The sequence below is a fragment of the Corythoichthys intestinalis genome, chromosome 20, assembly GCF_030265065.1.
Source record: "Corythoichthys intestinalis isolate RoL2023-P3 chromosome 20, ASM3026506v1, whole genome shotgun sequence".
Taxonomy (NCBI): domain Eukaryota; kingdom Metazoa; phylum Chordata; class Actinopteri; order Syngnathiformes; family Syngnathidae; genus Corythoichthys; species Corythoichthys intestinalis.
This window is the reverse complement of record NC_080414.1, coordinates 30,892,919-30,909,823: the sequence shown is the minus strand read 5'-3', so window position 1 is coordinate 30,909,823 and position 16,905 is coordinate 30,892,919. Positions and strand designations below refer to the sequence as shown.

The following is a 16,905-nucleotide window of genomic DNA, read 5'->3' as shown; positions in this document are numbered from 1 at the left end:
TATTGATTAGAGGGCGACATATATATCAGCCGGCCTATATAACTGGCCTGTGTATGGACTTTTTTCCAATATTGGCCATCGGTCGATAAACAAAAACAAAAAAAATAATAATACTAATAAAAAGCCGATAAAATACTTACCGTAATTTTCGGGCTATAAGGCGCACCTGAATATAAGCCGCTACCCAACAAATTTGACACGAAAACAACATTTGTTAATAGAAAAGCCGCATCTGTCCTCACTTTATTATGGGATATTTACACCAAAAGATATTAACCGGTAACACTATTTTACAGCTGCATCATAAGACTGTCATAAGACCAAAGGAACCTCAGTGAAACTTTGCACCAATTGCAGCCAATTGGTTCTAAGCTTCATTGCTTTAAGATGCTTCCTTTGACTATCACTGCTCCCTTGGTGGAGACAGTCAACCTCTGCTGCCACCTGCTGTCAACACTGTTGTCGTCCAAAATGCCTCCTAGCAAGCATTGCAGCGCTACAGATGTAAATAACAATAGATACTCATATTATGTGCTAATTATTTCTTCAGTTGCTGTTCCAGTTGTTTCATTAATTGCTAGTTATGGTATGTGGTAACACTTTATTTGACAGTGGCACCATAAAACTGCCATAAGACAAACATAATTATGACAATACAATGTCATGAGCATTAATGAATGCTTATCATGCTTGTCATTTAGTGTCATCCGGCAAATGATCTCACTTTTGAATGGATGTGAAATTCTAAAATTGGCTGCAAAGCTTCATTCTTTTAGGAATATTCATTTGGCTATCACTGCTCCCTTGGGGGAGACAGGTAACCTCTGCTGCCACCTGCTATCAACAGGGTTATCATCCAACATGCCTCCTCGCATGCATTGCGGTGCTACACACAAAAATCATGTTCTGTGCTAATTATTTCTTCATTAACTTTTCCTGTTGTTTCATTAATTGATCGTTATGTTATTTAGTACCACTTTTTTTAACAGTGGCACCATAGGACTGTCATGAGACAATCATGACACTGTCATGAGTATTAATGAATGCTTATAACAGATGTCATTGATGCCATTTAGTGTCATCCGGCAAATGGTCTCACTTTTGAATGGATGTCAAAGATCCGAGCTGGACATAAATGGAGTAATTAACATAATTTGTCAAATAAGAATGAATGACATCTGTCATAAGCATCCAGTAATGTACATGATAGTGTCATGTCACTGTTATGACGGTCTTATGACAGTCTTATGACACAACTGTCAATCAAGTGTTATTTAATAACCCAAATAAGTCAACAAATAAGCCCTAGTGGACTATAAACTGCAGGATTTAAAATGAGAGGAAAAAGTAGGCTTGTAGTACGAATATTATGGTAGATTAGGCATCTGTGTGGGCAACTATGGCCGGCGCTGACTGATGGTAGGACCCCAGAAGGACCCTGCAGCAGCTTAAAGGCAGGTTGCTAAAGGAAGCTTCAGGCTTGTCTGGTTTGTAAATATTGTAAGATATATACATTTTTTTTTTTTATCTTGCATGAGATAATATGCGATGTTGCTGTAGCCTTTTAAGGTGTTTACTGAGTGATCCTTACACTCTAAATATAACTTGTAGTGTTAGCGTAGCATTCACGTTAGCATTAGTTTTAGCATGACTAGCATCCTCTTAAACTCTCACTTATTTACATCTCGTTGTGACGTTCTGGTGGGTTTAATTATTTGAAAAAAATGTGCTGTTCTAGTTAAGCGTGTATAATCATTAAAAGAAATGCTGTGTTTGTTGGTTTGATAGCACTAGACCAAATTAATTCTCAAAGTCTCAGGTCATCACTGTAAATTTGAAGCTGTTGAAGCAAATTAAAAAAAAAAAAAAAGTCTCTCATAATCTATGTGCTTTAATAAATAAATAAATAAAAAATACATTTAAATAAAAAAGGGGGGGGAAAAAAAGTATATAATTGTCCTGATCGCATATTTTTGCATCCGAGTTTTGAGAATCTGCCAATACAAAGTCTGGATCCGATACTGTTTTTTTTTTACAAAACAAAACAGAACAAAAGCTCCAGATATGTTACTGTCTGATCTTGCCGCCCTTATAATTTGAATCATTTTTAAACAAAAAATGTAGAAAAATGCTTGTTTTTATTAAATGCTTCATTGAGTGAGTCCACTCACCCTGCAGAGAACAGCCTCTCACTTACACAATGAGTTGCCACAGCTCACTTATGCAAGTTTAACAATGATTTACACATTTGTGCCTTTCATCGTAGATATACCAAGCTGCTCGGGCAAGATCAAAGCTACAAACCCGCAATCATGGTTAACTTTAGATACTAAACACAAGATGGACAGTTTGGCTGCAATGCTTAGGAGGAGCGAGAGTGAAAGGCTGTGGAGTTGTACGAGCATGAAGCAGAAAAAACATAAATATATATTTTTTTCATTCATTTAAAAACCCGATCCTTTTACCCGATTCCAATTCATTAAAAAATGGCACAATCAGCCTGATTTCCAATCACGTATTCGGATTGGGACTGCCCTATTATAAAGTATATTGGCCTCAAATATCAACTTAAAATATTGGCTTTGGATATCGGCAGTCGACTGAAAAAGTTTTTTAGATATAGGTATTAGTATCGACATTTGAAAATCCAAAAACCCCCCAATTTTTTTTTTTTTTCCTCTCACTGCAACAATAATGTATCTTTTGAGGCGCGAGGAATAGTTATGCTGAATTTTTGCAAAACTATAAAAAAATAAATAAATAAAATAAAAATAAATTAAAGATCTGTGATAGGAATTTTATCTTTACTGAAGTTGGAACATTAAAGCAGCATGGAATTATAATAAATGGAATTGAAATTGCTTCCAGTGAATTGTGATTTAACATTAACACACGTGACAACATACTGTATTAATAGAACAAAGATAGAAAGAAATTATGGGCCTTATGAAGCAGCCATGCAATTATAATGCATCAAACGAATTGTCAGTGACCAATCATCTTCCTCGACTATCTGGGGCACAGGAATACTTTTTCAAAGAAGTGCCGCAAGAGACAAAAAAAAAAAAAAAAAAATGTTCCATAGGAGATCTGGCTGAGATAAGAGTGTGTGTGTGTCTGTGTTTAAGATGGCCTTGTGAGACTAAAATACAAACAGCACACACACAAAAAAGTTTTCCCTATATATATATTTTTAAAATATTTTCATTTGTTTAATTAGTTTTATTTTAATTTAGATTTAATTGAGTTCTATCTTGAGCTGGCAGTGAGTCCCTGGATCATTTTTTTTGATTATTTATGTGTAATACAGGAGTTTGAGTCATTAATGTCAACCAGTCTGCCAAATTTGAATTCATAAGAAAATAGTTTGGTTGTCCGACATTATATCAGGTAGCATACAATTATTTAAAAATGATATCGAATGATATCGACATCGTTTTTTCATTATCGTTTTTGGCTCAATATGCATATGGCAGTGTTGTCATGTCCACTGAATACCTGTCTTTGTTTCTAGTGTTTTTTCCACCCCCTGCTGGCACTTAGCTGTAAATACATTTCATAAATTTCAGCACCTTCTGCTGGCGTAATCATATGTCGACGCAAGCTCATTGCAAATAGAGAGATGTAAATGTTACATGTCTGCAGCCAATGTTCCATAGCAGTTCTTGCCATCTCACCACATTGTTTGTGCATTGCTTGTAAGTTATATCCTTTGTTTGTTTTACATTAATGAGTGTTGTGTAGTATATTAGATATAATGTATGTATATTTTGTTATGTTTGCATTTTTGATAAAACGTTATTTCATTGCTTGCAAGCTGTACTACCAGTTGCTATTCAAATTAACATGTGGTGGATACTTTGCTTTATTCATCACTTTATTTCATATTATTGACACAATATTTTGTTGTTTTTAAGTTTGTAAAAAAAACTATCAGCGCTCTTGTCAAGAGAACGATGCCAATACCGCCAATTAAACTTTAAACTGGCATCTGACGTCTCTTTAGAGACTGATTTGTGTACCTACATATACATATTGAGGACAAAATAAGTGCCTTATCTGTACTTTGTACTTGCATATGCACTTGATCCAAAAAATGATATTTCCACTATGTTGACTTCAACAATAATTTTCCATAATTTCAGTTGAATTTGTTCTTATTTTTCACAGAATGTTTATATGGAAAACCTTGAAGTTGTTATATTTATCATTATTGAAGCACACAGTGGGACATCACAATACAATTAGGTATAATATGTTCACGACCGCATATTATCGGTATCAGTTTGATATTGAATTTTTGGAGTTGGACAATATCGGGATATCGATTAAAAAGTCATTATCGGACTACTCTAGAAAACAGCATGCACAAGGAGGCACCAAAATTATAAACAATAAAGGTCATCTCCCAGGTCTCGGACCCTGTGGTTGTGTACAATGCATACACTGAAAACAAGCCAGTCCGACCTTCACCTGTCAATCAAATGCATGCCGATGGCTCATACAATGTCACTAGTGTGAGCCACAGGAAATATGTGTGCCTCACTATCCCGATTTTGAACCTGTGGCAAGGTCGTTCGAATTTAGACTGCCTCAGTCCATGTACCAAATGTGGGTCCACACTAGAGTGACACTGTAGCCTAAATAATACATAACAGCAAGCTATTCCAGTCTGAAGTATTTTGAGTTTTTTTGTTTTTTTTTTTTTTTTGTTTGTTTTTTGTTTTTACCAAAGCATGGATAATTTCTTAAGTTTGGTTTTATTTTGAAAGACCCTTATCTTGTGTCTGTTCAGGGAGTTCGGGAAAATAAAGCGCATTTATCAAGATTTCCTCCATTGTCCTTATGTTGTTACTCGTGAATGTCCATTTAGAATCTGAGCTTATTATTATTCTGCACAGTGATGAATACATACTAAAATCTTACACTATATATGATGTATTTTCACTTACAAGGGTGAAATTTTAGTCACATTTCAATGATAAATTATTTCACATCATTGGCTAGATCCGAATACAAGGAATACTGGCCAGTTCTTCTTGTATTTATGTGTGTGTGGTTGATATTCAACTGTGCACCAAAACAGATTAAAACTACAAAGATATGTTACATTGCTCTGTTTGAGAACATCTGATAGTTTAGCCTGCAGGACCGACCAGTGATGAAATCAGTGTAATTTTCACAGAGTGAGGGAGCCTGAATGTGCTGCGCCCATTGAAGGTTCCCTCTCTGATGCATTACTGTGTGCAGCTCGACTCCTATCCCCTGCAGACAGTGATGGATCTGATTCATTTCAATGGTGGCCTCCAGTGCTCAGTTCCATTCTGCTGGGTGACAGTGGCAAACTGGTTTTGGTTCCCCATATACTATCTGCCTGGCCAGGGATCTAGCAATGGGTATGGTGGTTGTTGGAAAGAGAAGTCTTGATTTGAGGATCCTCCTCTCATATTCACAACCGACTCATTTCCCCCACTACTAATGTAGCCTGGGAGCATCTATTAGGTGACCTTTAAGGACACTTGTTTCATGTGTATGGTCATATCTGATTTTATTTTGATGGATATGATTTAAAGCACCCTTAGCTCAAACTGATTACGAACTTCCGGGAGAACAATTTACAGCATGTAAAGAGAGTTGCATGCAGGAAAATGTCAGATTTAAAATCAGCTTTCAAAGTTAGCCCTGCTTAAGTGAACAAAAATTGCAGGCTATCAAACTTTTAAGAGATGTCAACCTTCCTGCTTAATAGAAAAAAATGAGTTGTTTCCTTCAAGTATAACAGGGTAGGGTAGTGTAAAAGTAGTATGCGACGTTAATGTAAAACACAGAGGGAAATACAGCACACAAAAAGTTTTGTTATTACCTATTCAACCTGTTGCCTTCGTATATGCGCTACAGGGCCATTACAGCCAAAACAAACAGACTAAAGCCCCTTTCACAACTCCGGTTAAATCCCGGCATTTAAACCCTTATGTCTGAAAACAATTTCCCGTGTCAACTGACACGGAGATGACACAAACATGTGTGAAAGCAGCCGTATAAATTCCCAGCTCACTGTGCGAAGGCCAATGACGTAATTACCATGGCGGGCTGATCGTCATTTCCTCTTTCTTCACAGTGTACAGGAAGTGGTAAACAAACATCGCAATTATTAACATGGTAAACTGGAAGGATAGCAAAATAAAACTGGAAATATAGACATCACTATCAGTTAATGGGACACGGGGCTCAGGGCCGATCTGTAGGGGGCCTAATTTCTAAAACTTAAAATTCAAATATTTTCTAAACCAAAGCCGCTAGCGACCTAAAACCAAACAGGCATCTTCCTTAGGCATATATGAGTCCCCATTAGCAGTGACAGCATAAAAGTTAAAATCATTCCCTAATGAAGTATAACATTGCTTAAAATGGCTATAAAATTCATAAATTTTACGCAAGATGCACAAAAACCACCAAATGCAGATAATTACTATATTTTCAGGATCAACAGCAATATTTAACATATCATATCAAGTTTTTGCCCAAAATAGCAACTTTATGTTTTGTTGTTTTTTTTTTTTTAGTGCAAGTTTTCAATAGCTAATAAATCACTCAATTTTAAAATCAGAAACTTAATTCTTGAGGAAAGCATGCAGAATCATCTGAATGTTATTCCACAAAAGCAAAATATGCATTTTACTATATACAATCACAACTAGGTTGAATTCCGATGTTACGATTGCCTCAGTACGGAGGCACGTCTTGCCAGCTATCTGGCCCTCGACGTTTATAGATTGAAATATTACATAAAATAAAACACGTAAAAGGCGATTTTTTTTGTTTGTTTGTTTTTTGTATGGACGCACACATTTCTAAATTACTACTGCTTTTTGCCAAAAATGGGTAGTTGGCCAAAAATTACCAGATCATTTGGATGTAAATTTACGCTACAGTGTATTGATGCAACATGGCAGCCATCAACAAACAAAGAGCTTTTTAAGTTGAAAGTCTATGCATGGGACTCTATTATATAAAAATTACCTTGAATCCTCGACCAAATCACTTGTGAGACAATCCTGCCTGCTTGTACACAGTAAAACATTTGTCTTGTTTCCACCTAAATCCAGCGTATGAACGCAGCATGTCTCTGAGTTTATCACAGTAAAAGCCAACGGTAGTGAAGTTTATGCTGGAAACATAACTAAATTAAATTGCTACTGGATCTTAAAGCCAAGGAAGAGACAATCCATTGTCCATCCTTGAAAATGTGTTGTTTAATTTGTTGCCAAATCAACCAAAAATAGCGTAATGTCCGGGTTATAAAATTCCACCCCCTGCCTTACCTGCGCAGAGAGAGCCGAGTGGCCAACACCTGACAAGTCTGAAAGTGCCCAACCCGGGTAATTCTCAGTACAACTCCCAAAGTCTGAAACCCGTGACACGGGTAAATGCCGTGTTATCTTACACGGGAATTTAGCAGAATATAAGTATGAAAGGGGCTTAAGAGACAGTTTCTTTCCAAGAGCTGTCACCATCCTCAACCCAAGTTTGCACTGAAATGTCACAGTCATTGCACTACTAATGCCATAACATTATCACATGCATCTCACTAAGTAAATAGTGCAATATTTGCACTGTTACATTATAGCATTTTTGCAATGTTAGATCCATATCTTTGCTTAAACTGTCATTTGCACTATCACATCTTGTCAGCCATCTGCCTCGTACTCTAAATACAGTAAATTGTCATATATATTTATATTCCTACTACATCACCATTTGCTGCCAGTCACTTATTCACTTTACTCCCATTCTGTTGTACTCTGTATAATGACAATAAAAAATTTCAATTCTATTGTATTCTGTTGAAAATTTATAACGCTGGTTCAAACATCTGCTGAATATAATGTTTACTTGAAATTAGGGCTGTAGCTATCGATTATTTTAGTAGTCGATAAATCGATATACTAGTTAGTTCGAGTAATCACATAATACGATAAGGAACATACAAAATTTAAATACCTGAGCTGAGCCTCAAATGCTCCCAAAAAAATAAATAAATGAGGTTCTAAGTACAATAAAAGAACAATTGGCTAACTTAAATAGCAAAACTCCGCTAGCTTAAATGCTATAAAACACTTTTTTTTAAAAAAAATGCTCTTAACTAATGGTTCAAACAAATATTTCCACAAAAAAAGCTAAATATACCTATAAACTAAATTACAAATGCATTAAAAAAAAAAAAAAAAAAAAAAAAAAAAAAACTTAGCATATGATGGTCTTAACAGGGAGCAGCTATATTCAGCCATGTGAAATGAGTTCTTTCATAATAAATGTCGCCACTAGAGGGAAGTCTATCCGCCCAAATCATTGAAACTAAATGCAAACACTTTCACAACAAACCATTACAACGCCAGTTTAATTAAACGAATACTCGAAGCAGCAACATTTAATTTGATTTTTTTTTTTTTTTCTAATCAAATTACTTGAGTTAATTGATTATTAATTGCAACACTACTTCAAATACCAATAACCATTTTACTTCATGAAACAATACTGACCGTAGAATAGAAGATAGAGCATTGAGGTGACTCGATTAAATCTAGAAAATGTTATCACAACATACAGTTGTGGTCAAAAGTTTACATACACTTGTGAAGAACATAATGTCATGGCTCTCTTGAGTTTCCAGTTATTTCTACAACTCTGATTTTTCTCTGATAGAGTGATTGGAACAGATACTTCTTTGTCACAAAAAACATTCATGAAGTTTGGTTCTTTTATGACTTTATTATGGGTGAACAGAAAAAAAGTGATCAAATCTGCTGGGTCAAAAATATACATACAGCAGCGCTAATATTTGGTAACATGTCCCTTGGCTATTTTTACTTCAATTAGGCACTTTTGGTAGCCATCCACAAGCTTCTGGCAAGTTTCTGGTTGAATCTTTGACCGCTCCTCTTGACAGAATTGGTGCAGTTCAGTTAAATTTGATGGCTTTCTGACATGGACTTGTTTCTTCAGCATTGTCCACAAGTTCTCAATGGGGTTTAAGTCAGGACTTTGGGAAGGCCATTCAAAAACCTTAATTCTAGCCTGATTTAGCCATTCCATGACCACATTTGATGTGTGTTTGGGGTCATTGTCCTGTGGAACACCCAACTGCGCCCAAGACCCAATCTTCGGGCTGATGACGTTAGGTTATCTTGAAGAATTTGAAGGTAATCCTTCTTCTTCATTATCCCATTTACTCTCTGTAAAGCACCAGTTCCATTGGCAGCAAAACAGCCCCACAGCATAATACTACCACCACCGTGCTTGACGGTAGGCATGGTGTACTTGGGGTTAAAGGCCTCACCTTTTCTCTTCCAAACATATTGCTGGGCATTTTGGCCAAACAGCTCGATTTTTGTTTCGTCTGACCACAGAACTTTCCTCCAGAAGGTCTTATCTTTGTCCATGTGATCAGCAGCAAACTTCAGTCGAGCCTTAAGGTGCTGCTTTTGGAGCAAGGGCTTCCTTCTTGCACGGCAGCCTCTCAGTCCATGGAGATGCAAAACACGCTTGACTGTGGACACTGACACCTGTGTTCCAGCAGCTTCTAATTCTTGGCAGATCTGCTTTTTGGTGATTCTCGGTTGAATCTTCACCCTCCTGACCAATTTTCTCTCAGCAGCAGGTGATAGCTTGCGTTTTCTTCCTGATCGTGGCAGTGACAAAACAGTGCCATGCACTTTATGCTTACAAACAATTGTTTGCACTGTTGCTCTTGGGACCTGCAGCTGCTTTGAAATGGCTCCAAGTGACTTTCCTGACTTGTTCAAGTCAATGATTCGCTTTTTCAGATCCATGTATGTATATTTTTGACCCAGCAGATTTGATCAACTTTTCCGTTAACACATAATAAAGTCATAAAAGAACCAAACTTCATGAATGTTTTTTGTGACAAAGAATTATCTGTTCCAATCACTCTATCGGAGAAAAATCAGAGTTGTAGAAATAACTGGAAACTCAAGAGAGCCATGACATTATGTTCTTCACAAGTGTATGTAAACTTTTGACCACAACTGTACATAATCTATCTCGTTATATTGCACAGCGGTGTTTGCTGTCGTGACTGTGATTTAAGGCTTTGCATCGTACAATATTTTTTGCATGTATCATTTTTAAGTACACGTAAAATAGATGTGTTTAGGATAATGTGTGGTTATTTTAGGATTATTAAGTATTATTAAAAAAAAAAACACCCTGACTCCCTCCTATATTTTGAACCATATTTTTATCCTGAAGATTTTTATGCAAAGCTGTCAATCATAACTCATGGAAGGGTCTCTTAGATATCAGATCAAAGGCCCACTGTGGCCAAAGTAAATCACACCAAGGATGGAAAAGAAATGTGAGTCACTATCACATATCTCACACAGGAAATGAGACCTTTTGAAGATTTGCATGTTTTTTTTCAGGGGGCCTCCAGAAGTTATCCGAGTTATTTCACAGCTTCGAAATCTACAATGAGATGGAATAAGGGTCGAGCACTCTTGTCATGAGAAAGAAACTGTCACTCATGAAGTGGAAATACAGTTATCATTCTTATTTTCATACATCCGAAGCTCTGTATGTTGAGTATATTCAGAAAAATATAGGTTCATTCGCATCATCACATAGTATATTTTACTTATTGTTCCATTTTTATTTAATATTTTAGTGTTATCTGTTTGTCTGTGAAGCCTTTTGGGGACTTTTTATAATATTAATGATGATTTTTATTATTGTTTTTTCTTTAAAATACCTAAGGCAAATTTCTTAATAATAAATACTACAATAAACTTACTTATAACCTCTTCGGCAGTTTCTATCAAACCTTACTACACTACAAGGTAGCATCAAGCACAAGTGTTTGTATAGTGTACTACGTGTGGCTGTTAAGGTACCTCTGTGTTTTGAGCAGCATGCCGGGCTACAATGAGTTGAATCATTCCTCGTTTGTTGCCTTCGACCGACATGGATTTCCGAAGTGTTTCCATTGCTTCCTGATTGGTATTACCGAGCAACGACTCCCCGTTGACTGCGATGAGTTGGTCATTTATGTGTAGACGGCCATCCTGTAGATAAGTCCTCACAAGGTTAATACAGCCTCATGACAATATATATGGATATTGGATATATATGGATATTTAGAGATTGAATGTTTGTGTTGCTAGGTAAGAAGGGAAAATATCTACTTGCCTTGCTAGCAGCACCTCCATTGATGATGGATTTAACAAATATGCCCAAATCGGTGTGATTCTCTTTGGATCTATTACCCTTGACGCTGACCCCTAGGCCCGCCGAACCAGAGTCGTTCAGCGGGATCTCGAAGGTCATGAACTCCCGTGCAACATCAGAGGTCAACACCAGGTCATCATCCCCCAGTTGCTGTTGAAATGTAGATAAAATGAATTCAATGTAAGATGAATCTTACGAATCCCAAAGCTAGCAATCCACAGTTATCTATCATACAGTAGAGTGTGCCTGTGTCCGAATGATCTAAACCAGTGGTCTCAAACCGGTCCTCAAAGGGCCGCAGGGGGTACTGGATTTCATTCCAACCAAACGAGACAAATACCTTTTCACCAATCTGGTTTCTTACAAGTGTAATCAGTTGATTGCAATCAGGTGCTGCTTATGTTAGTAGAAACCTCATTGGTTGAACTGTTTGTGCTGGATCTGTTGGAACAAAAACCAGGACCCACTGCGGCCCTTTGTGGAGTCGGTTTGAGACCGCTGATCTAAACCTTTATTAGATCCTCCCTAAACATATTGTTCCCATGGCTGCTCACATGTTTATTTTTAATATTATTTTGTTTTTTTTGTTTTAAAACTATATACACAAACATCATCAAAAGCTGAATTGCAACATTAAAATGAACAAATGAAATGTATACGGCTGCTATGAGCAGTCCTGTTTAGGTCTTTGTGTGTAATGTGAAGCTGAGCGCGCCAGTGATTAGAACAAGAGAGAGAGAGTTCGCTGCTAGTCTGCTAGACTAGTTGGGCTGCTGAATTAATAACTTTACAAATTGTCGAGAGTAAGATTTTCTTTTATGTGCCTCCGTCAGAGATGAGTAAATGAAGCCAATTGTATTATTTGTATTTTTTGTTGATGAGATGTTACTAGCACGGAGCGCTAAGCTAGTTAGCGATTATGCTAATCAGTGTCTTAAGTGTGAGTTTGTATTGTGTTTTGGAGAAGCATGTTAGCGCTTGAGCTATTGTTAGATAGAAAAGGTGTGTCATTTTGTTTTATAAAGAAACCACACAAATAAACCCATTCATATAACAGTGTCTCCTTTCAACACAAGCACCCATTCAAACTCTTGTCATACAAGAGCTCTTTGAAAATTGATTTGGATTGTATTTATGAACAACTGTTTGATAAAGAAAATTGATTCATTACAGTCTGCCTCCTCCTTATTTGATTTTGTTGTTTACCGTAGTTTGTTTAAAGTACATAAATCGGTCATTAACACAATTTCTATCAGCACTTTGCTTATACAGTAGATAGATTGAAAAAAAGTCAATCAGCAGCAAACAAAAAACAACTAAAACATATTCAAGTTAAATTGTGAAGGTAATTGAAAAATGTGACATTTATCTGATGAATATAAAAATAATCGTTAGTTTAATAATGAGTCATAGAAATGTAACTTCTGTGTTAATGTTACCATAAGAAAAATGCATACTATTCATAGAACTATGACAGAGCCTCATAAATACTGTTAAGTTTCAGGAGCCATACCATTTGTTTCTACTACTGTCCTTGACTTTTTGTTTGCTTGTTTATTTTGTTTCGTTCTCTTCTTTATGTCATTATGTGCCTTCTCCAACTTTGTTGCCCAACTGCATTCCCAATATAAATCACCACAAGGTATTAGCATTAGGCTAATGCTAACGGTGCGCGTCCTCTTAATTGAAATGAATCGTCTGTCAATGTTCATTCAAAATGGTTTGAAACTTGTATTTATTTATTTATTGAGTTTTTTTTTTTTTTTTCAATTTTACATATGAACACATTTTTAGTAAACATCGACTAAAACTAGAAAAAAGTAGTCTTGAGTTTTCGTCAACAAAAACTACAACAAGACTGACACATTTTGAGATGATTAAATTATGACTATGTCTAATAAGTATTATTGTCCAAAAGACTAAGACTAAGAGGAGAATTAAAAGGGCTGCCAAAAACATCACTGCGTATAACCATATTTTTTCATGTATAAGAAAAAAACAAAGGTTAACTTAAAAGAACTAGTCTCCGATCCGATAACGTGATCGGAAATCGGGGCAAGCAAGCTTTCTTTCAGAGGAACAAATTTGGGTGAAAAGGGTCATGTTTTTAATATATATATATATATATATATATATATATATATATATATATATATATATATATATATATATATATATATATATATATATATATATATATATATATATATATATATATATATATTTATGTGTATAAAGGTGACTCAGACTCGGTTGCAAAAATATGATCCGGATATTCCTAAAAATTACCATTTCGGTAAAATGGTGACGATGTGGGGTTTAACAGACACTCGAATGCTTCCTGTTTCCTGTTTGTGAGATGAACATTAGGATTAGAAAACCCTTTTAAACCACCTTACTGAGATTTTAAAGGTCACTATTATTATTATTTTTAATCCAAATGTAAGTCGAAAAATACAGGCTACTTTGTGATTTGGTGCCTTGTCCTTGTTTGCAGATGGAAAGCTTGAGAGCAGTTCTAAGATGTCGTGATGGGCCAGATAAAGTCCATTTGAAGATTAATGGCAGTGGGAGCAATCAACCCCAGAGACCTCACTGCAAGACCTATTTAAATGGACTCGTATCAGCACACAGACATGCACTCGCGCACACAGCCAGATGGATGGCCGCCAGGTGTGTGCCCCTCACAGCTGCTTGGATAAAGTGTTAAGCACAGGGAAGAGGAAAGACAGAGCATAAGGTATCTTTTTTCCGCTTCCTCTATGGGCTAAGGAGTTATTAGGATGCAACGGTGCATTCAGGTGAAAGCTCTTTTGAACACCACCAAATACACCAGACAGACCTCCGTTTAGTTTTGTTCTGTTATGTTTTTGTCTTCTATTTTCTTTCATTTCAGTCATGCCTGTACTACCAACCACCTGTGTTTTGTGTACAATCTGAATCTTCAAATATCACAATCATTTCAATTGTATTTTCATTAAACCTAAACAAGTTCAAAATGAACGACTTCTCCCAATATATCCCATTATCCCAGAGAAAAGCACAACAGAATAAACCGCAAAAAAAGTACATATAAACCGTATATTTACAGGCTGTGGGCCTGTCAAGGTGTCCCTCAAGTAGTTGTGTTTCTTGTTGTTCTTGAAATCTGTGAAATCTAATTTTGAAGTCCTAGAGGCTGTTATGCTTCTGCCTCGGGGCGACGCCATAGTTACGCCGTCGATGGCGTACCCTGCTTGGACCCTACGCCATAGCCTTACGTGCAACTCCAGAATATCATGAATACACATTGCAGTGATACGTTGCTACTGTTAGAGTTAAGAAAACTGTGCCATATATAACTGCATTTATTCGCATGCATTCTTATTACGTTATATTGTAATCTACAAGTAAAAGTACCTTAATTGGCCTTTGCTGATAGTGTTAAAGCAGTAGAACAGTCAAGCAGCAGTCACGTTGCCTGCAACGGTGACCTCATGGGAAGGCGACCTGTTTTGCCTTGGCAGACTCTAAATTTTGCCTCCGCAGGGAAACTGTAAATTAGTGAAGTTTCAAACTTCTTCGTCTTTACTTACCCATAAGTGGGCGACTCACCCAGTGATACATGGTACAAGGGTAAGAATGCATTGTTTAGTGGAAGGCCGAGATAGAGGCAGGGCGCCACGTACCCACAGAATGAGCCAACGGCTGATATCGGTGTCTAGGCTCACGAGAGGCCTTCTCATCGGGATACCTGCTGTCCACATCATCTCAACATCATATCACCTCATGTCCTTCGTATGCTAATTCGGGGCCGGATGTATGGGGGGGCCGGGGTGGGCACGGCCCACCCAGACGTGAGTCGTGCCCAGCCAATCAAAATGTCGGTGTTCTGTTATGGATAAAAGATTGATGGGTTTTGTGATTGAATACCTGAGTTTTATTGCTTTTACGTCTTATTAGCATCATCTAGTGGACGCCTTAATTTACTGCATCTCATGCGCACTTTATTTGAAAGAAGCTACAATACGGAAGTGACGTTGTTCAACTTCAGCGGAGAATCACACGATGACGGCCGCAGTTAGTTCGCGCCGTCTCTGTGACCACTTTGCCTTGAATTTGAGGTTGCATCGCCGGTAGGTATTGCTTAAATGTGTTTAAAAACAAATATGTTAACTGTGTGTACTCATTGCAAAAAAGTGAGACAGATTCACTTAGCATGAAACTTGTGATATGCTAATTACCCACGAGTTAGAGGGTTGGCAAAATGGCGTCTCGGGCACTCTGCTAATTGTTTATTCATATTTTCATATGCAGTTTGCTACAGATAGGGCAGTACATATGCAATTTCATATATTGTGCACACTTTGTGTTGTTTTGTCTGTTTTCTTTAGTTTCACCCTTTTGAGTGTTAATAAACCTGCTTAGACAAAGCCACATCTGCAGAGTCGTTGATACGAGAAAGGTGTTCATAGCCACACTATAGACCCTACCCACCGACGTCACAAAATCACGTGATCCCTGTATTGTTCCGCCTCATTGTCCGTCATTTTGTGTCTGTATTATCAATGGTCTCAATTGATCGAGCAATTTATAATGCATTTCATGGAAGACCCGGTGCTTTCGGATGCCGTAAACTCACTGGATGCGTTGCATAAAAGGCGTTATGTGGAAACGCTTCAGTTTATCCATTCGCCAGATCCATATTTGATGCCTAAATCGATGTTTTTTGACCCGCTGTCTTCGCCGTCTTTGCCTGACATCTGCTAGCTACCCTGATATTTACAACTATCTTGTCCACACAAAATCAGCCTATTCTCACGAAAGTTTGAAAAACTTTAAGAGCTTGGAGGCTTATAAATACTTCGTTGCTGGTTGGGTGAAACAGGTCCTCGTCCACGAAAATTCGGCAGGAATCTATTGTGTGCTTGGCAAGGTGAGTTACGAAATTTTCAATTCAAAATCTTTTGTTCTTGCTAACATCCACTGTCAAGTCTAATGTATTTCATGTCATTTGTCAATGGAGCTAGGGCTTTTAATGTTGGTTAAATATGGTTTAGCGATAGCACTCTCACTACATACATACGTGTATGTTGTCGGCGATTAGCCTAGCAATGATCTTAATTGTGGTTGTCAGCCCAAAACCCTCTAAATATATATTAAATGCATCTTACCAGATATAAAATGACTACTACATAATCTGTGGTAATCGTTTGGAACCCAGTTTTCTCGTCGAATTGCAGCAGCCCATCTCGCTCTCCTCTCCGGGGTCTCTCGGAATCCGGTAGAACTTCAAGTCTCTCCGTCTATCTTCTCTGTTATTGCAACCGACCGCCACACACGCCTTCACCATTTTGATTATTAATGTTAACGAGCAGAAAAACATGCCGTAAATAGGAGGAATGTACGTAGCCGTAACAGGTAAACACGATGTGTTGACGGACAATTGGGCGGCACCAGTCAGGAGGGCGGAGTTGTGACGTCACGTGGGTAGGGTCTATAGTGGCGGCACAGTCGGGAATATCTATTGTAGCGTCGCACTGGATATAGAGAACGCACGGAGAGTTGGTCTCACCTACTTTTTTATTGCAGGATTAACGGTTACTGTTGGCCGCAACCACGCCGAACAAGCAATCACCAAAACAAGCTGTTTTTCCAACCTAGCTGTTTTTCCAACCTCCG

General features: G+C 37.4%; 1 protein-coding gene across 1 annotated transcript in view; it reads right to left on the bottom strand.

The window, feature by feature from the left end:
* LOC130909013 (partitioning defective 3 homolog) overlaps positions 1–16,905 on the bottom strand; it is a 660,821-nt gene that overhangs the window by 306,898 nt on the left and 337,018 nt on the right. Inside the window, exons 14-15 of the mRNA XM_057825056.1 lie at positions 11,206–11,394; positions 10,911–11,081 (exon numbers count right to left, since the gene is read on the bottom strand). Coding sequence (XP_057681039.1) covers positions 10,911–11,081; positions 11,206–11,394 — 360 coding nt within the window. The remainder of the gene's footprint in view (positions 1–10,910; positions 11,082–11,205; positions 11,395–16,905) is intronic.